Source organism: Bufo bufo, chromosome 3 (genome assembly GCF_905171765.1).
Source record: "Bufo bufo chromosome 3, aBufBuf1.1, whole genome shotgun sequence".
NCBI lineage: Eukaryota > Metazoa > Chordata > Amphibia > Anura > Bufonidae > Bufo > Bufo bufo.
The window spans coordinates 99,729,084-99,749,947 of NC_053391.1; the positions used below are offsets into that span (position 1 = coordinate 99,729,084).

At 49.3% G+C, this 20,864-nt stretch overlaps 2 protein-coding genes across 2 annotated transcripts in view; one reads left to right on the forward strand and one right to left on the reverse strand.

The window, feature by feature from the left end:
• Positions 1-18,235, reverse strand: part of SDF2 (stromal cell derived factor 2) — a 29,809-nt gene extending 11,574 nt beyond the window's left edge. Inside the window, exons 1-2 of the mRNA XM_040423399.1 lie at positions 18,007-18,235; positions 11,172-11,368 (exon numbers count right to left, since the gene is read on the reverse strand). Coding sequence (XP_040279333.1) covers positions 11,172-11,368; positions 18,007-18,178 — 369 coding nt within the window. The 5' untranslated portion in view covers positions 18,179-18,235. The remainder of the gene's footprint in view (positions 1-11,171; positions 11,369-18,006) is intronic.
• Positions 18,236-18,573: 338 nt separating this feature from the next.
• SUPT6H (SPT6 homolog, histone chaperone and transcription elongation factor) overlaps positions 18,574-20,864 on the forward strand; it is a 67,648-nt gene continuing 65,357 nt past the window's right edge. The window contains exon 1 of the mRNA XM_040423400.1: positions 18,574-18,760. The gene's annotated coding sequence lies outside the window, so the exon portion shown is untranslated. The remainder of the gene's footprint in view (positions 18,761-20,864) is intronic.

The window sequence follows — 20,864 nt, forward strand, 5'->3', positions numbered from 1 at the left end:
TCATGGCCAGCAAGGTATCCGGTGAGAGTGTAGCATGCCGCCCAGAAAAAAAGGGGGGGTAATGCACATAGCCAGCATCTCATCCAGGGAGAGTGCGTGCACCCGCCATGTATGGAAGTCATACACATGGCCAGCAACGTACTGGTGAGAGACAAACACAGTCAGTGAGAATGTGTGTATGTCACCTGAGGAAGGAAGGCATGCCCATGGCAGGCAGCGAATCCAGCGAGAGTGCGTACACCGCCCACGGAAGAGGGGTCATGCATATGGCCGACAGCGGATCCAGCGAAAGTGCAAGCACCCCGCCATGTATGGGGTACATGCACATGGCCAGTAACGTACCTGCGAGAAAACAACCACAGACAGAGGGATGTATGTATGCTGCCTGAGTCATGCCTATGGCTGGCAGCGAAACCAGTGAGAGTGCAGCATAGTAACATAGTACATAAGTACATCATAGCCCATCAGAGAGAGTGCAGCGTTCCGCCTATGGAAGGGGGTCGTGCACATAGCCAGTACCGTATCCGGTGAGAGTGCAGTATTCCGCCTAAAAAGGGGGGTCATGCACATGATCGGCAACAAATCCAGTGAGAGCGCTGCCTTCCGCCCATGGAAGGGGGTCACGCGCATGGCCGACAACGAATCCAGTGAGAGCACTGCGTTCCGCCCATGGAAGGGGGTGACGCACATGGCCGGCAGTGAATCCAGCGAGAGTGCAGCGTTCCGTCTAGAGAGGGGGGTCGTGCACATGGCCGGCAGCAAATCCATAGAGAGTGCAGCATTCCGCCTATGGAAGGGGGTCGTGCACATGGCCAGCACCGTATCCGGTGAAGGTGCAGTATTCCGCCTAAAAGGGGGTCATGCACATGGCCAGCCGGCAGCCAGGGAGAGTGCAGTATCCCGCCTAGGAGGGGGGGGATGCACATGGCAGGCACCATAACTGGAGAGATGATGAATGCTGCCTACGGAAGGGCCGCATGCACTTGGCCAGCGCCGTATCCTGGAAGAGGGCAGGAAAACCGCCTAAAAAGGGGAAATGCCCTAGCAGCAACGCAGGTTGGGAGCGCAACACTATGCCGCCTGTGGAAAGAGGGCATGCAGACATGCAGCACTACTGATGAGGCTGCAGCGTCCTGCGCAGTCCAAAAGAAATCTGTTACACATATATATATATATATATATATATATATATATATATATATATATATATCTATTATTATTTCTTTTTTTTTTTTTTTTTTATTAAAAACACAGCCTCTCTGAGGCTAAAGGGGGCCACCATATAGGGGCACAGATAGTCAGGAAAAAGGAAAAAAGGGGGGCCAGCCATACAGGCCCATAGGGGTCCGGCCTGTACCCAAAGGGTTAACATGGATCCGGCCTGGAGGGCGGCGCTGCGATCCCCTGGGGGCGGAGGAACCTCCCGGCGGGAAAAATTCGCGCCTGGAGAAGTTCCCGCCCCCTCCACCAGAGGCCGGAATTTTGCGGCCTAGTAGGCCGTGAAGCCGGGGACTAAATTTGCGGCGCCCGGTATGTACCGCCGGGACCTGAGGCGGAGTGGCGCATCAAACCGGCCGCGGGTGCCCACCCCGCGGGCCGGTCGGAATTGCGTCCCAGCAGGTCGCGAAGCCTGGGCCAAAATTTGCGGAGCCCCACCGACCGGCACCGACGGTCGGCCGGGGCCTGCTGGGCCTAGAAGTCAAGCCCAAAGCCGGCCGCGGGAACCCACCCCGCCGGCCGGAGGAGTCAGGGGCCCAGAATGGCGGCTTGCCGGCCGCGGGAGCCCACCCCGCCGGCCGGAAGAGTCAGGGGCCCAGAATGGCGGCTTGCCCGGAATGGCGGCTTGCCGGCCGCGGGAGCCCACCCCGCCGGCCGGAAAAGTCAGGGACCCGGAATGGCGGCCTAGCAGGCCGCGGAGCCTGGGCTAAGATTTTTGCGGCGCCCGGCCGCACCGGAATACCAATGTCGGCCGGAGGCGAGGCCTTACTCCACAGCCGTCAGGAGCCTCAAGCCTGGAACAACACTCCGGTAGGAGATGTAGGAGGGGACCCAGAGACCGGGTGCCTGTGCTGATAAAGAAATAAACTATGTTGCCGCTTCTGTAGCTGGCTGTGGAGACAGCCACTGGCTGCATGTCTGTGGGAGCCAGGCAGGGGGGGGGGCAGAAGGAGATTGCCGCTCTGCGACACCCCAGGGGCCAGCATAGATCCAGCAGGGGACTAGAGGCCCAATATGGGGGTCAGGCACGCAGGAGACCAGGGTGGGGGGGTGGGGGACGTAGGGCTGGAGAAACCAATCTCTTACCACAGCCGTCTTCACCCTCGGTCCATTCCAGCAGGGTCGCCCCTTCAGCTACTGGCACCGTAGTGGCAGGACGCTGGAAGAGGGACTTGGCGTGCGGGCGACCCTTGCGCTGGCGGGATGTAGGGGAGCTGGGCTGCCCTGATCCACCTTGTCTTCTGTGGGGGAGGCAGCAGTGCGGGTGACCGGCACTGGCGCAGCTCAACCCCGGGAGAACAGAGAGGTCTAGTGCGTCTCTGTTATCCCTGATGATCTGGAACAAAAAGAAAAGAAAAAAGTAAAAAACTAAAATTTAAACAAGGAGAAACCAGCCCTGCAGTGCAGGGAGTGTCTTGCCTCCTTGGACACTAAGCAAAAACTGGCAGTCTCTCTCTCCAGGCTGAGGGTATAGCTGTGGAGGAGGGGCTTAACAGCTTTCACTTAGTGTCACGCCTCCTATGGAGATGAGCTATACCCAAGGTCTTCTGTGTCCCCCAAGGAAACTGGGCGAGAAAAATAATTTATTTATTTATTATTATTTTTATTTTTTTTGTTAACACACAGCCTCACTGAGGCAGAAAAAAATAAAATAAAAGGGGGGCCACCTACAGGGCACAGATCCACCCATACAGGCCCATCGGAAGCCGGCCTGTACCCAAAGGGTTAACAGGGATCCGGCCTGGGGGGCGGCACTGCGATCCTCTGGGGGCGGGGGAACCTCCAGGCGGGAAGAATTCGCGCCTGGAGAAGTTCCAGCCCCCTCCAACAGAGGCCTGAATTTTGCGGCCTAGTAGGCCGTGAAGCTGGGGCCTAAATTTTTAGCGGCGCCCGGCTGACCGGGGCCGCACAGTATTTAAAGTACCGGCCGGCCTACGGAGCGGCACATACCGGCCGCGGGTGCCCACCCCGCGGGCCGGAAGAGCCGGGGCCTAAATTTTTAGCGGCGCCCGGTTGACCGGGGCCGCACAGTACTTAAAGTACCAGCCGGGCCTACGGAGCGGCACATACCGGCCGCGGGTGCCCACCCCGCGAGCCGGGGACCCGGATAGTGCGGGATCGCGGCCTTGAAGTGGAACACAAGTTTTGCGGCGCCCGGCCGACCGGAATGTTCCGACGGTCGGCCGGGGCTGTTGAAGCGCTCATTTGCAGGCCGCGGTGCCCACCCAGCTGTCCGGAAGTGATGACCCTGCACCCGGCAGCCATTTCACCCCTGGAGCGGGCCCCTGCCTAGAACAGCGCTCCATATGGCCGGCAGCTACAACCACCTTTCCCCTGGACCGGTGCCCGTGAGAGTAGGGAGGGTCAGTGGCAGCAAGGCGCGGGCCCTCTGGCCCTGAAGTAGTGGCCGGTAAGAGGGAGGGGGACCCTGAGACCGGGTCTGTGAGGGTGGGACGCCTGCATAACCCCTCCGTCAGGGGCAGCTAGTTGCGGACCTCCGCAGCTCCCTAGGCATTCCTCTTGTAGGAACAAGGGTGCCAATGTCCTGGAGGCCAGGAGAGAGGGAGCAGAATGTCGCCCTGCGACAGCCCAGGGGCCAGCCTAGGTCTAGCAGGGACAGAAGGGTCCATAGGCCCAGTATAGGGTCAGGCACGCAGGAGACCGGGGGGGACGGGGACGTAGGGCTGGAGAAGCCTCTCTCTCACCATAGTCGTCTTCACCCTCGGTCCGTTCCAGCAGGGTCGCCCCTTCAGCTACTGGCACCGTAGTGGCAGGACGCTGGGAGAGGGACTTGGCGTGCGGGCGACCCTTGCGCTGGCGGGATGTAGGGGAGCTGGGCTGCCCTGATCCACCTTGCCTTCTGTGGGGGAGGCAGCAGTGCGGGTGACCGGCACTGGCGCAGCTCAACCCCGGGAGAACAGAGAGGTCTAGTGCGCCTCTGTTATCCCTGATGATCTGGAACAAAAAGAAAATAAAAAAGTAAAAAACTAAAATTGAAACAAGGAGAAAGCAGCCCTGCAGAGCAGGGAGTGTCTTGCCTCCTTGGACACCAAGCAAAAACTGGCAGCCTCTCTCCAGGCTGAGGGTATAGCTGTGGAGGAGGGGCTTAACAGCTTTCACTTAGTGTCACGCCTCCTATGGAGATGAGCTATACCCAAGGTCTTCTGTGTCCCCCAAGGAAACTGGGCGAGAAAATAAATGTTGATGAGCGCTCATTTGCATCGGCCTATTACACAGGCCAATGTAAAGTGATTGGGGAGGAGTGATCGCCATCACAGTCCTTCCTCCTTCATTTAGTTATATTGATTATCGGCAGCACATCCCTGATTACACAAAGATGTGCGGCGCGATTATACCGGCCAGTTATTATGAATGAGCGTTCTTATGAAGAGATTTCCCAGTGAAAATGAATTTCGAACACGTTCCTGCAGCATGGCCCCTTAAATCAAAGAGTTAAACTTACCTGCTCCCCTGCCGATTTGGTCCTCCGCACTGCCCCTGCTGCATCCATTTTCCGGTACCCGCGCTGTTTTCACCTGGCTGTGCATGGCCATGGTCACATACACCTCTCAAGCCAATGACTGGCTTCAGCAGTGATGTGGCCACAAGCAGCATGTCACCGCTGAAGCCAATCATTGACTGGAGCGGCATATGTGACCATGGCCATGCACTGCCAGGTGTAAACAGCGCGGGAACCGGAAGATGGAGGCAGCGCAAAAGACCAGGGCGGCATGGAGCAGGCAAGTATAAATCTTTTAATTCAGGGGCAGTGCTGCAGGAACTTGTTAAAAAATCTTTTTTACAGAAAAAACCCAGTAAAAGTGGCGACATTTCCTTCCATCCTGCCTCCTATTCATAAATCAGAGCTTTCCTTTACTGCAGAGGCTGGCGCTCATTGGTTATTACCACCTCCTGCCCCCCAGTTACAGGCGCCATGTATTAACCAGTAAGCACTTTACCTTACTAGTGGGGAAAGTGCTTATTGGTTAACACTTTAATAACCAGGCCTAAACAGTCAATTTTTTTGTGATTTAGCGCACGTGGTGGTTCAAACATTTGGAACTTTATGTTTTATGTGTCGTGACTACCAAAATAATTTTTGTAACAATTTTTTACTTGACACATAGGGCCTTATAATTTATTTTTATTTGGGGGAAAAAAACTGTACAAAACATTTTTTTTTAAAGTATTTTCAAACTATAGCTCTTTATTCTTTAAATATGAAAAAATTGACACCAAAATAAATTACTCTAATTAGTTCCCTATTTTGTGTCAGTTGTTTTGTTATCTAATAATATGTATGGTTTCACGTGAATAGGGCGATAATGGTGACCGTTTTGGTTAGGGTTGTTGCGGGTATCGAAATTTCGATACCCAATCGATACTTTTGTCCCGGTTTCGATACGATACCGGGATTTCCGTTTTTTCGATACTGGGCTGCGCTTCTGCGCAGTCTAGTATCTCTGAACATGAGCGCGCTGCTATCGGCGCGCTCATGTTCTCCCTCAGCAGCACGGGGAGAAGGAAGCTGTCCTCCCTCCCCCTGTGCTGCTGCCGCTGCCACCAATGAGAAGAGAGGGGCGGAGGAGGGGCGGCAATGAGAAGAGAGGGGCGGAGGAGGGGCGGCAATGAGAAGAGAGGGGGTGGAGGAGGGGCGGCAATGAGAATAGAGGGGCGGAGGAGGGGCGGGCGCACTGCGCCCCCAATGATAGGATTACTATCGGAGCGATGGGAGGAGACATCAGCTTCACTAGTGGGCGTTCCTTTTCCCTGCGCTGCGATTGGACAGCGCTACAGCCAGGGAGAAGGAACGCCCACTAGTGAAGCTGATGTCTCCTCCCATCGCTCCGATAGTAATCAGCATGTGGAGCAGGAGAGGAGACAGTAATGGGGCACTGCGGGCGAACGGAGCGGCGCCCAGGACTAAATGGTGAGTGCTGAGACATCGCTGGGCGCCGCTCTGTGTGGCCTAATAGTGAAAGTCTGGACTCATATACAGTAGTCAGTCTTTAACACATACAGGAGGCGGGTGCCGGCAGCAGAATCGCATTGCCGGCACCCTGCCCCTGACAGGGAGCTGCGATCAGCGGCAGTTAACTGCCGCTGATCTGCTAGTACCCGCCTCCTGTATAAAGGGGTAAAATCATTGGTGGTGCAGTGTGCCCCCCCTCAATCCCCCCATCCCATTAAAATCATTGGTGGCACAGTGCGCCGGCCGCTCTCAACCCTCCAGTATTAAAATCATTGGTGGCAGTGGCCACAGGGACCTCTCCACTCCCCCTCATTGGTGGTGCAGTGGCAGCTTCTGATCGGAGCCCCAGCTGTGTAAGCCTGGGGCTCCGATCGGTTACCATGGCAGCCAGGACGCTACAGAAGCCCTGGTTGCCATGGTAACATCCCTGATGCTGTGTGCACAAAGCACAGAGCAGCAGGGACAGTGTGGAGTCCTATTCACCCTGATAGAGATCTATCAGGGTGAATAGGAAAAGGGATGAAAGATCCCAGGTTCTAGCCCCTAAGGGGGGAAATAGTTATTAAATAAAAAGTGAAAAAAAAAAAAAACACTAAAATATGAAGTATAAATCACCCCCCTTTTCCCAATTTCACATATAAAATATATAAATAAACATATTACATCGCCACGTCAGAAAAGTCCAAACTATTAAAATATAAAAAAAAAATCTAGGTGGTGAATGCCGGAACAGAAAAAATAAAATAAAAACTGCGCGATTCGCCATTTTTAAAAATGAGGAATGCACGTGGCTTTTTTTGTTTATTTTTTTCGCGTGGTATCGAATGGTATCGAGTATCGCAATACTTTTTCATGGTATCGAAACCGAATCAAAAATTTGGTATCGCAACAACTCTAGTTTTGGTTGGTGTGGGTGTTTTGTCTTCTATGTATTTTATTATTTTTTTGTGTTTTTAACCTAATTTTTAATATATTTCTGCTACTAAATATATCCCCCAAAAGGTAATAAAAAGACCTTTGGGGGGACACTGACACTTTGTTAATTTTTCACTTTTTCCTTTTATTTGTATTTTAATTATATTTTTTTTATAACTGGTTTATTACTTATTTTTTTTTATATATTTTTGCCACATAATACCGTATTTTTCACCCCACAAGACGCACCCCCCCCCCCCCAAAAGTGGGGGGAAAATGCCCCTGCATTTTATGGGGCGTATACTAATGAAGAGCTTCCATTATGGAAGCGCTCATTAGTACCGGAGGACCGGGAAGCGGTGTAGTCTCTGTACTCACCGCTTCAGGGCTGCGCACAAAGTGAGTGCGCTCTGTGATCTCACGCTGTGCGCAGCCTTCACAGCACAGCTGACAGCAGGAGGAAGTGGATCGAATTTTAAAGTTTTCTGTGGCATGGGGGCTCATATGGGAGCTTCTAAGAGGTATGGGGGCACATATGGTGGCTGCACATAGGCATGGGGGCACATATGGGGGCTGCTAAGAGGAATGGGGGCTCATATAGAAGCTGATGACAGGCATTGGGGCTGATGAGAGGCAATAGGGGCTAATTAGAGGCAATGCAGCTCTTATCTAAGGTCTGATTGGGGGTCATTCACATTGGGGTCTGATCTGAGGTCTTATTAACATTGGGGGTCTGATAGGGGCTGTGAGCTGAGGTCTGATTAATATTGAGGTTCTGACTGCTGGTCTGACCTGAGGGTTAATGAAAAATATTTTTTTCTTATTGTTCTCCTTTAAAAAAATATGGGTATGTCCTCCAAGGGGTCATAAAAAGACTGTTGGGGGACAATGAACTGCCTTACCAAACACGGCAGGTGGCAGTCCGGACATCGTTGGGGCACATCAGTGACATCCCTCTTCACCAATAAGAGAGCCTTTGTGATTTATCCAGCCCCAAGCATGGCCTGCCTTACTGTATCACCCAGGACATAGTACATTTGTTTATCTATTTTTTTATCTATGATGTTATTTACAACTATTATCCTCCTCTAACCGACCCCCTGATGAACCGTGGTGGGGAAATGCGTCAGGGTTAAAATTGACATAATTATTTATGTGAAATTTTTAACGTGCAGGGTTGTACAGGGCCAGACAGGGCAGGCACGGGGACAGGGAGATCCCACCATCGGGGATCATCCCTGGGCAAAGGGTTAACCTAGGGCGGGTACAGGGAGAGAATCATCCCCAGCACCCATCAAAAGTGCCCTAACCTTCCCCCAAAACCTATACCTATCACTAATGTCACAAGTGCCCTTGTGGAATTTGCACTATTTACATCTTATTAATTTCACCTATTCACGGTGGTAGCTGGGCGACATCCTGTCCTGATATTTTTCGGTCACCCAGTTATCACAGGGTGATATATATATATATATATTTTTTTTTTTTCCACATAATTTGTCCCCAAGAGGTCACTGAAAGACCTTTAGGAGACAATAGGAGATTTTTTTGCACTAGTTCCACTGTAACTGGTACATCCAAAGGAGCCCAAGTTACAGGGAAACCAACCTGCTTCGTACAAGACAGAGCTGAGCAGGGTCTCCTGACCCTCCAGGCTCTGCTCTCCTCTGCCTAAAGCCGGGTCCATCCTGCATAGTCCACCGCTCACCTATCTGAGGAGAAGGCAGAAGCGCTGATACACTGCTTCTGCCTTCTCCTTGGCTCGCCTACTGTCACGACAGCCGTGAACAGACCTGCTCCTGTTACAGTGCGGGAGCAGAAGCTGTAATGCTGTCTCGTGTGACGCTCATGGCAGAAACATAGCTGATCACACGATCATCTGTGTTTCTGTCCAGGAGGATGGGGGCGGCAAACCTTGGCTCTAGGGGCCGCATGCGGCCCGCCGGCTGTGCACCCCTGCCATAGACAGTCTATAGGTTTTAAAGGACAACTAACCTTTTATATAACTTTTTTAAACAATTCTAAATAGCATATGATTAATTTCTGTAATACAATTTATTTTCTTTACTGTTTTATGATAAAATAGGCCTCCGAAATTTAGGCTGCTATAGCTCTTTCAAATCTGTACACTGCTGACATGTATGCCGTGTATGGAGTCCACAAAACTGCATGCACAGTGAGCTCTGTACTGGCAGGAGTGCACATAGCTGCTCTGCCTGTGTCTGATCCTCACAGCTAAAACCTGGCATAACATATAGGCCTCATGCACACGACCGTTCCGTTTTTTTGCTGTCCGCAAAACACAGAAGCCGCCCGTGTGCCTTCCGCAATTTGCGGAACGGAACAGGCGGCCCATCGTAAAAATGCCTATTCTTGTCTGCAAAACAGACACGAATAGGACATGTTATATTTTTTTTGCGTGGCCACGGAACGGAGCAACGGATGCGGACAGCACACGGAGTGCTGTCCGCATCTTTGGCGGCCCTATTGCAGTGAATGGGTCCGCACCCAAGCCGCAAATACTGCGGCTTGGATGCGGACCAAAACAACGGTTGTGTGCATGAGGCATAAGGTGCAGGTGTCCCGGAACCATGTACTAAGCAGTGCTTTTAGCCGAGTGGACCGGGCACAGGCAGGGGCTCTGCATAGAACACTGCTGCTCCTGCCTGAGCCCGCTCTGCTCAGCTAAAGCCTGGTATAGCACATCGATTCAGGAGACCTCGCACCTACGAGCTATGCCAGGCTTTAGCGGAGCAGAGCGGGCACAGGCAGAAGTAGCAATGTGTACCCCTATGCCTGCAGTTACAGAGGAAGCTGTACATCGCGTACATGTCAGCAATGTACAGATTCCGGAGCGCTATAGACACTCTGAACTTTAGGGGCCAATTTGGTCATTAAAAGAGTGAAATAAACACAGTATCATATTTTTCGAACTATAAGACGAAAAAAAGTGGGGGAAAATGGCAGTGTTTCTTATAGTCCAAATGATAATGAACACTTCCATTATGGATGCAAAGGGCACAGGGATCTATAAGGGAAGCGCAGCATTGGCTTTACTCACCACTCCTCTGCACTGTGTCCTGACTGCTTACAGCAGGCGCACACTATAACCTGATGCTGTGTGATGTCACGTCATAGTGCAGCACTGGGCTTGGAAGACGACTAGGGAGCGGCGAGTGCAGGACGAGGCTCCGGTCTGGAGCAGAAGAGGTAAGTTTTGCTTGTTTTTGGTCTGATGGTGCTTGGGGGTTTGATCTGAAGAGGAATGGGGGTCTAATACAGAGGTCGGAGGAATAATGGAAAATATATTATAGCCCGAAAAATATGGTATATTACAGAAGTGCCCTCCGCACTCTCTGAGGGATACATGCGGCAGCCAATGGCTGCACAAATCTGCTGATTATCCATCAATTTTACCCGCAAAATTCTGTGGTCAATGGCTGTTACATATGAGCAGTGTTTTGGCTGCACGCAGATGTCGCACTGTGGTTTACATCCGAAAATTATGTTTATGTGACTGAGAAGTTTTGTGAACATTGAAAGGAGATTACAGGAAGGTGAGGAAGAAGATACGTTCCCCAGATAAACAGTACGATCTTTTCCAAGATTTTAGGAGTGCTCTTGGATTTTTCAATACTACATTCTTGGGAGCCACATCTGTGATTAAATATCACACTAATATTACTTGCTTTGGGACCAATAAGAAAAATTAAATTTAAGGTGATCGGAACTAGATTTGTTTTTTCTTTTCCTGTGTAAAAATCCATGTTTGTCTGCCGCCCACTGCTTTGTTGCAACTCCCTGGCTCTATTCACTGGACTTCTGGTCCCTGCCTGTCCAATTTCCGCATGGATCGTGTCACGTGCTCCATTGCAGCCAATGATTGGCCTCAGCGGTAATGTGTCCCCAAGATGCACATCATGTGACAGGACATGCTTCTTTGGGACATGACACCGCTGAGGCCAGTCACTGGCTGCAGTGGAGCACATGACCTAATCCGTGCAGAAGCTGACAGAAAAATGGAAAAAAATTAATTTATATAATTTTTTGTTATCATGGAACCCACCTGGTTTCCTGATAATGGAGATGTGAAGTGATGGCTGTGTAGATTTCGTCCTGTATTGACATGTGTTAGACGGATAGAGTGTCCACATTTTACCAATGTTCCTCTTTCACAAACAGTCGACGTCTTCCCACGGATTCGCCAGTAACTGTTACCATCGTCTGCGGCCGTAACTCCAGTCACCGACTGCTGCCCACTGCCTGGGGTGAGGAGATAAGGAACAATCACTTTGGACACCTAAAGCTTTTAGATGTAGAATAAAAAGGAGACAAAAACTGCGCCAGAAATGCTTCAATATAAATAACGCTGATGTCTGGCCTGTAATACTAGGCTTGTCTTGATGACCATTCAGATGGAAAGATAGTGGCTACAGTGCTGCGACAAACCATGCGGACATGCGGTTTACAAATGCTTGTCAACAGGTCTAATGGGTGGGGGTTTGACCATAGAGACCCATCCTGACCATGAGAATGGGGGTCCCTTGCCCCCTGTTCGATTAGGGTCCATTCACACGGCCGTATGCGTTTTGCGGATCCGCAAAGCACAGACACCAGCAATGTGCGTTCCGCATTTTGCGGACGGCACATCACCGACACTCTCATAGAAAATACCTTTTCTTGTTTGCAATTGCCGACAAGAATAGGACATGTTATATTTTTTTGCGGAATGGAAGTGCAAAATTGCGGAACGGATGCGGACCCCTTTTGCGGACGTGTGAATGGACCCTTAGAGTGGAGTTCCAGTGTGCACACTGCCTATTCATTCAAACTGTATGGGACTGCCAAGGATAACCAAGTACAGCCATTCCCAACAGGGACTCAAACAGAGCTCTGGTTTACTCCTTGCCGAAAATCACACTCCCCTGAGGGAGTAAGCAAGGTAAGCAAGTTTTGCGGAATAGAAATGCGGACACACGGATGCCGACAACATACTGAATGTTGTCCGCACATTTTATTCACCCATAGGAATGAATGGGTCCGCTTCTATTCCGCAAAATGCGGAAAAAAATAATACGGTCGTGTGAATGTACCCTTACTGGTTCTGTAAAAATCTTCTACAAAGCTACAAATCTAGTCCAGCTGTTGTTAGTGAGAGTGTTTCTGCTTTTTTGGGCAGAGGAAGAAAAACCATTTGCCAATATTGCCGTCATGCCACCTGCTGATGAAAGTGATGGCCCTGTGCGAGGCTATAGACCACAGATGGAAGTTCATTAGGGGAACTAAACTATTCATAGCATTAACAACTTCCTGTTCTGCAAGAACGACTCGTAGTTCACTTTCCACCTTTCTGCTGAAGGGTAAGGCCTCTTGCACATGAACGTTGTGCATCCGCAATTTGCTGTCCCCAATGCACGGGTAAACGTCTATGCGGCGGCCGAGGACGGATCGAGACCCATTCAACTTGAGTGGGTCCGTGATCCATCCGCAACGCAAAAAAATAGAACAAGTTCTATTTTTTTTTGCGGTGCGGAGGCACGGAAGCACTCCGTATGTGCTCCCTTGGGGTTCCGATCCGTGCTTCCGTTCCGCATCTCCGTGATTGCGGACCCATTCAAGCGGAGTGCACACAGGCCGGTGCCCCGTGTATTGCGGACTCGCCGTATGCGTGCCGTAATATGGCCACGGGCACACAACGTTCGTGTACAAGAGGCCTAAAGGAGATCCAATTAAAATGGAGCAGCACTGCGGCTCTATGTCACCCAGCTGTGCCCAAAGCATCATTACCACGGACCGATCACTGGGTCAATTATAGAGTGCCTGGAGAAAAGCTTGTTGGACCGTGTAAAAGTGCTGACGATCCCCCAATGAAAAAGCAAACCCTCAATCAGATCTTTCAGCCGGCGCCTAAGATCACCATTTCTGGACAGCAGATCGTCCTGTGTGAATGATTCTCTATGGGGATGAGCAATCGCAGTAGCTCGTCCCCATACACCGCAGATGACTGCTGCATGTAAATGTAGCACCATCTTCGCTGAAGAACAGGCAATTATCTGGAAAGCGAGGTTCGTTCCAGATAATTGCCTGAAGGATCGTCATGTGCAAAAGGACCATTAGAGCGCTTCATCTCACACAACTAAAACATTGCCGGCACCGCCATTTTTAGCCATTACCAAGCTAACATTTAGTCACAAAGTCACACTGGCTTCAAATAAATACATCATGACAAACTGAGTGAAAGACAGAAAAAACTTCCAAGCCCTTAACCCCTTAAGGACTCAGCCCTATTTCACCTTAAGGACTTGGCCATTTTTTTCAAATCTGACCAGTGTCACTTTAAGTGCTGATAACTTTAAAACGCTTTGACTTACCCAGGCCGTTCTGAGATTGTTTTTTCGTCACATATTGTACTTCATGACACTGCTAAAATTGGGTCAAAAAAAATTCATTTTTATTTATAAAAAAATACCAAATTTACCAAAAATTTGCCAAAAAAATTGCAAATTTCCAAGTTTCAATTTCTCTACTTCTATAATACATAGTAATACCTCCAAAAATAGTTATTACTTCACATTCCCCATATGTCTACTTCATGTTTGGATCCTTTTGGGAATGATATTTTATTTTTGGGGGATGTTACAAGACTTAGAAGCAAATCTTGAAATTTTTCAGAAATTTTCAAAAACCCAATTTTTAGGGACCAGTTCAGGTCTGAAGTCACTTTGCGAGGCTTACATAATAGAAACCACCCAAAAATGACCCCATTCTAGAAACGAGGTATTCAAAACTGATTTTACAAACGTCGTTAACCCTTTAGGTGTTCCACAAGAATTAATGGAAAATAGAGATACAATTTCAAAATTTCACTTTTTTGCCAGATTTTCTATTTTAATAATTTTTTTCCAGTTACAAAGCAAGGGTTAACAGCCAAACCAAACTCAATATTTATGGCCCTGATTCTGTAGTTCACAGAAACACCCCATATGTGGTCGTAAACCGCTGTACGGGCACACAGTAGGGCGCAGAAGGAAAGGAATGCCATACGGTTTTTGGAAGGCAGATTTTGCTGGACTGGTTTTTTTGACACCATGTCCCATTTGAAGCCCCCCTGATGCACCCCTAGAGTAGAAACTCCAAAAAAGTGACCCCATTTTAGAAACTATGGGATAGGGTGGCAGTATTGTTGGTACTAGTTTAGGGTACATATGATTTTTGGTTGCTCTATATTACACTTTTTGTGAGGCAAGATAACAAGAAATAGCTGTTTTGGCACCGTTTTTATTTTTTGTTATTTACAACATTTATCTGACAGGTTAGATCATGTGATACTTTTATAGACCAGGTTGTCACGGATGCGGCGATACCTAATATGTATACTTTTTTTTTATTATGTAAGTTTTACACAATGATTTATTTTTTGAAGCAAAAAAATAATAATCATGTTTTAGTGTTTCCATAGTCTGAGCCATAATTTCTTCAGTTTTTGGGCGATTGATTACCTTGGGTAGGGTATGATTTTTGCGGGATGAGATGACGGTTTTATTGGCACAATTTTGGGGTGCGTGTGACTTTTTGATCGCTTGCTATTACACTTTTTGTGATGTAAGGTGACAAAATTGTTTATTTAGCACAGTTTTTATTTTTTACGGTGTTCATCTGAGGGGTTAGGTCATGTGATATTTTTATAGAGCCGGTCGATACGGACGCGGCGATACCTAATATGTATATTTATGTAAGTTTTACACAATAATATCATTTTTGAAACAAAAAAATAATAATCATGTTTTAGTGTCTCCATATTCTGAGAGCCATAGTTTTTTGGTGATTATCTTAGGTAGGGTCTCATTTTTTGCGGGATGAGACGACGGTTTGAATGGTACTATTTTGGCGTACATACAACTTTTTTGATCACTTTTATTACTTATTTTTGGAAGTAAGGTGGGCAAAATTTCAATTTCATCATAGTTTTTATTTTTTATGGCGTTCACCGTGCGGGAAATGTAACATGACCGCTTTATAGATCGGGTCGTTACGGACGCGGTGATATATAACATGTGTTTTATTTTTTTAATTTTTAATCAGGGATAAATGTTTTTTTTTTTTTTTTACCCAGACCCACTTGGTTCTTGAAGATCCAGTGGGTCTGATGTCTGTATAATACAGTACACTATATAGTGTACTGCACTGTATTTCACTCACACTTTGTCTGAACAGATCTCTGCCTTTAGTACAGATCTGTTCAGCACCATGGACAGCAGGATGCCTGAGAAGGCGTCCTGTTGCCATGGGAACCTTCCCCGTCTGCCACAACTGAGCAGACGGGGAAGGGGAGGGAGGGAGGAGGGCTCCCTCCCTCTGTCACCCCATCCTGTCCGGGGGCTGCAAAGGCACAGCAGCCCCTCGATGGGAGAGGGAGGGAGCTCCCTCCCTCTTCACCTCTTCCATACAGCGGTCCCTTCCAAACAAGGGGCGAACGGAACCCGCCCCCCACACTGCCACACGCCTCCCGCAATCCTCCCCCCCCCCCCCCCGCTGCGCCCGCAGGCACAAAAACACAGAGGGCTGCGGGAGGAGGGGTTAACTTTCAAAAATATGGGCACTTTGAGGTTTCTGATCCCTGCGGTCACGGACCGCAGGGATCAGAAACTTGCATAAGCGCTAAAAACCGCAGGTCTGAATTGACCTGCGCTTTGTAGTGATCGGGTCACAGGACCCCCTAGGCATTGTCACAGGGTGCCTGCTGAATGATTTCAACAGGCACCCTGTTCCGATCACTGCCGGCCGTGCGGCAGTGATCACAACTACACAGGACGTACCGGTACGCCCTGGGTCCTTAAGGACTCGGGAAACGTCCTAAGTCCTTAAGGGGTTAATGCCCCTTTCACACGGGCGAGTTTTCCACGTGGGTGCAATGCGCGAGTTGAACGCATTGCACCCCCACTGAATCCGGACCGATTCATTTCTATGGGGCTGTGCACATGAGCGATGGGATGGGGACCCGATCTTTATTATTTTCCCTTATAATATGGTTATAAGGGAAAATAATAGCATTCTGAATACAGAATGCATAGTACAATAGAGCTGGAGGGGTTAAAAAAAATATATTTAACTCCCCTTAATCCACTTGTTCGCGCAGCCGGCATCTCTTCTGTCTTCTTTTGTGAGGAATAGGACCTTTGATGACGTCACTACGCTCATCACATGATCTTTTACCATGGTAAAAGAGCATGCGATGGACCATGTGATGAGCGCAGTGACGTCAAAGGTCCTATTCCTCACAGAGCAAGACAGAAGAGATGCCGGCTGCGCGAACAAGTGGATTAAGGCGAGTTAAATTATTATTTATTTTTTTAACCCCTCCAGCCCTATTGTACTATGCATGCTGTATTCAGAATGCTATTATTTTCCCTTATAACCATGTTATAAGGGGAAATAATACAATCTACACAACCTTGAACCCAAACCTGAACTTCTGTGAAGAAGTTCGGGTCTGGGTACCACAGTTGGTTTTTTTATCACGCGAGTGCAAAACGCATTGCACCGATAAAAACTGAACATCGGAACGCAATCGCAGTCAAAACTGACTGCAATTGCGTACCTACTTGCGCGGGTTTGCCGCAATACCCCGGGACGCATCCGGACCCTATCCTGACACGCTCGTGTGAAAGAGGCCTAAAGGGGTTATCCAACCCCTATATTGTCCGGGCACTTTATACAGGTTATACTTACCCCGCTCCCCGGCACCACTCCTGATGCCCACATGGCCGCAGCTGCATTTCCTCGTCGTACGGATCAAAACATCTATCGACGGGGGGAGCAGCCAATAGCAGACCGCGACAGGACAAACCTTTCTAGCATTTAGGGTGATGTTAGGGAGGCAATTCTCATTACCCCATTGTAATGGCACCCCCTGGTGTTTAATCTGTAGAATTTTGTGCGCTATCACCTACAAAGGTGGCCACACATGCTCAGTTCCATCCTGCTGTTAGAAGCAGAGTTAGGCTACATGCACACGACCGTATGTGTTTTGAGGTCCACAAAAAAACAAAAACGGATGCCATCCGTTTTTTTTTGGCAGATCAATTGTAACAATGCCTAAAATGGACAAGAATAGGACATGTTCTATTTTTTTGCCGGGCTATGGAACGGACATACTTATATGGACAGCTATGATATGGACATACTGTGTGCTGTCCGCATTTTTTGCGGACCTATTGAAATGAATAGGTCCGCATCCTATCCGCAAAAAAAACAAACTGGAAAGGACACGGAAACAAACAACGTTCCTGTGCATGTAGCCTTACACAAATGTCTGGAATAACCTTTTAAGCATTATAATGTCAGAGTGACAGAAGGGTAAGGACTAGTGTCTTCTCTCCAGAGGTTTGCTGATAGAGGCTTTTTAAGCACAGGCCCCCGAGAACCCTTAAACATGGTACCAGTCACATGACCCATGCCATTCGGTAATCCGACATAGAACATGGGCCAGGTTAATACACCAGCTTCAATAGGACTGATTCCTTTTACAATGCTTATCCTAATGACTGGTACACTGTGTACATAGCCACTTGTATAAAGTGGCTGCCGGTCTCTAGGTGCTGTCAGATCTCCAGACATTGTCTGTTCCACTAAATACTGAAAGATCTTTTCTTCCACTGCCGCATTGTGCTAGTCCTCTGTTATTCCTCCTGGAATCAATAAACTGACAACTGAGTAATACAAAGCCCTTGTCAGGGCATGTCCCTGCACAGGCACCTATCTGAGGATCCCAGCATTGAATGGGTCCAGTACCCTGCGGTCCATCAATCACCAGTCCTCCCCCCACGTGTATCCAGCATCACTCACAATCGGATCAAGGATCGGGCCGATATCTGCCACGAAAAGCAACTAGTCCGTGTTACCTGATCCGTATCTGACGTCATGGGAGTGCAGGCGGACGTTGTGCTTGGTGTTCAGAAGCTTCACCACGGAGCCGCACGTTACCGCAGACAGCTCGGAGGCGAAGCCATAGGGGAACAGCAAGGGCGTGACGAAGAGCAGGAAAGAGCCCGCTCCGTCCTGTGCCTTCATCATCGCTCACACACCGGCAAAAAAGCCCTCGCCGGAAACGTCAGCAGACTTCACCGGAAGTGCACCCTTGGTAACACAATAAGCCGGAAGTCGCCGCCCGCCATCATACACACTGGCAAAACAAATAAATGCAACTTTGCAGCTGCTTTACTGCTTCCAGTCATTGGTCGTTTACACATAGGCCACGTCTGTACGTAAATGTTTAAGGGCAGCAGACTGAGACTTATAGCTAGTCTGAGGTTGGGTTACGCAACACGTTCTAAAAGTACTACTGAGCATGCGCCGTATGGATTCGCCCCATATTTTATCGTTTGCGCATACATAGCAGGCGGCCGCTAGCGCTGGGCAAGTGGCGGCGCATGCGTGGTTGCATGTGCAGCGAACAGACTTGGCAGGAAGCGCGTGCGCAGTGTAGGGAGTTGCGGGAAGTTACGTCACGCTGCTCGGCTTGTTTTCTCCCCTCCCCCTCCTCCGTTCGTCTGGTAGATAGAAGCAGGTTCCTCCCGTTTTTTACGCGCTGCTGTGCGGTACCGAGTCCGTGAAGTAGTGTCCTTGTAGACGGAGAGGAGCTGCTGGGCACCCGAGGTGAGGCTTGTGTGTTCAGCTGCGTCTTAGGCCTGGGCCAGGCAGGGCCTGTGTTCTAGGCCGGGGTCCTACATGGCAGTGGAGCTGATTGTGTTGACGCAGGAGACTAGAGCACAGGTTACAGCTGGAGAGGACGTACAGGGCCAAGATGGAACCTGTGTCTGAGAGAGGACCGTATGTGGGACAATCTGGAGCCCCCTACAAGCCACTGTCCACATATAGCTCCTAAGGCTGCTTTCACACTAGCGTTTTTCTTTTCCGGTATTGAGTTCCGTCCTAGGGGCTCAATACCAGAAAATAACTGATCAGTTTTAGGCTACTTTCGCCGTCGCCGGAACTGCCTGCCGGATCAGGCAATCTGCATGCAAACGGACAGCATTTGTAGACGGATCCGGACGCACATCTGTCTCAGGCCTCTTTCACACTTGCGTTGTCCGGATCCGGCGTGTACTCCACTTGCCGGAATTACACTCCGGATCCGGAAAAACGCAAGTGTACTGAAAGCATTTGAAGACGGAACCGTCTTCCAAATGCGTTCAGTGTTACTATGGCACCCAGGACGCTATTAAAGTCCTGGTTGCCATAGTAGTAGTGGGGAGCGGGGGAGCGGTATACTTACCGTCCGTGCGGCTCCCCGGGCGCTCCAGAATGACGTCAGAGCGCCCCATGCGCATGGATGACGTGATCCATGTGATCACATGATCCATGAGCTTGGGGCGCCCTGACGTCACTCTGGAGCGCCCGGGGAGCCGCACGGACGGTAAGTACACTGCTCCCCGCTCCCCACTACACTTTACCATGGCTGCCAGGACTTTAGCGTCCCGGCAGCCATGGTAACCACTCTGAAAAAGGTAAATGTCGGATGCGGCAATGCGCCGAAACGACGTTTAGCTTAAGGCCGGATCCGGATCAATGCCTTTCAATGGGCATTAATTCCGGATCCGGCCTTGCGGCAAGTGTTCCGGATTTTTGGCCGGAGCAAAAAGCGCAGCATGCTGCGGTATTTTCTCCGGCCAAAAAACGTTCCGTTCCGGAACTGAAGACATCCTGATGCATCCTGAACGGATTTCTCTCCATTCAGAATGCATTAGGATAATCCTGATCAGGATTCTTCCGGCATAGAGCCCCGACGACGGAACTCTATGCCGGAACACAACAACGCAAGTGTGAAAGAGCCCTCACAAATGCATTGCAAGAACGGATCCGTCTCTCTGGTTGTCACACAGACAAACGGATCCATTTAAAAAAAAATTTTTTCACATTTTAAAGGTCTGCGCATGCGCAGACCAGAAGGACGTATCCGGCATTGCGGCACTAATAAATTTCAATGTAAATGAAAGGGAACCTGTCACTGGGATTTTGTGTATAGAGCTGAGGACATGGGTTGCTAGATGGCCGCTAGCACATCCGCAATATCCAGTCCCCATAGCTCTGTGTGCTTTTATTGTGTAAAAAAAAGATTTGATACATATACAAATGAACCAGAGATGTGTCCTGTCCCTGATTCTTCTCACGTACAGGACTCATCTCAGGTTAATTTGCATATGTATCAAATCTGTTTTTTTTTTTACACAATAAAAGCACACAGAGCTATGGGGACTGGGTATTGCGGATGTACTAGCGGCCATCTAGCAACCCATGTCCTCAGCTCTATACATCAAATCCCGGTGACAGGTTCCCTTTAATGCCTGATCCGGCATTGTGGCAAGTGTTCCGGAATTTTGGACGGAGATAAAACTGCAGCATGCTGCGGTATTATCTACATCCTGAAAAGTCAAAAAGACGGAACTGAAGACATCCTGATGCATCCTGAACAGAATGCTCCAGGATAAAACTGATCAGTTCTTTTCCGGTATAGAGCCCCTAGGACGGAACTCAATACCGGAAAAGAATAACGCTAGTGTGAAAGTACCCTTATCCTAATGCATTCAGGATGCATCAGTTCAGTCCCTCTTACGTTTTTTGGCCAGAGAAAATACTGCAGCATGCTGCAGTTTTCTCTCCGGCCAGAAATCCTGAACACTTGCTGGAATGCCGGATCCAGCATTAATTTCTGTTGAAATGCATTAATGCTGGATCCAGCCCCAAGTGTTCCGGCAAAACG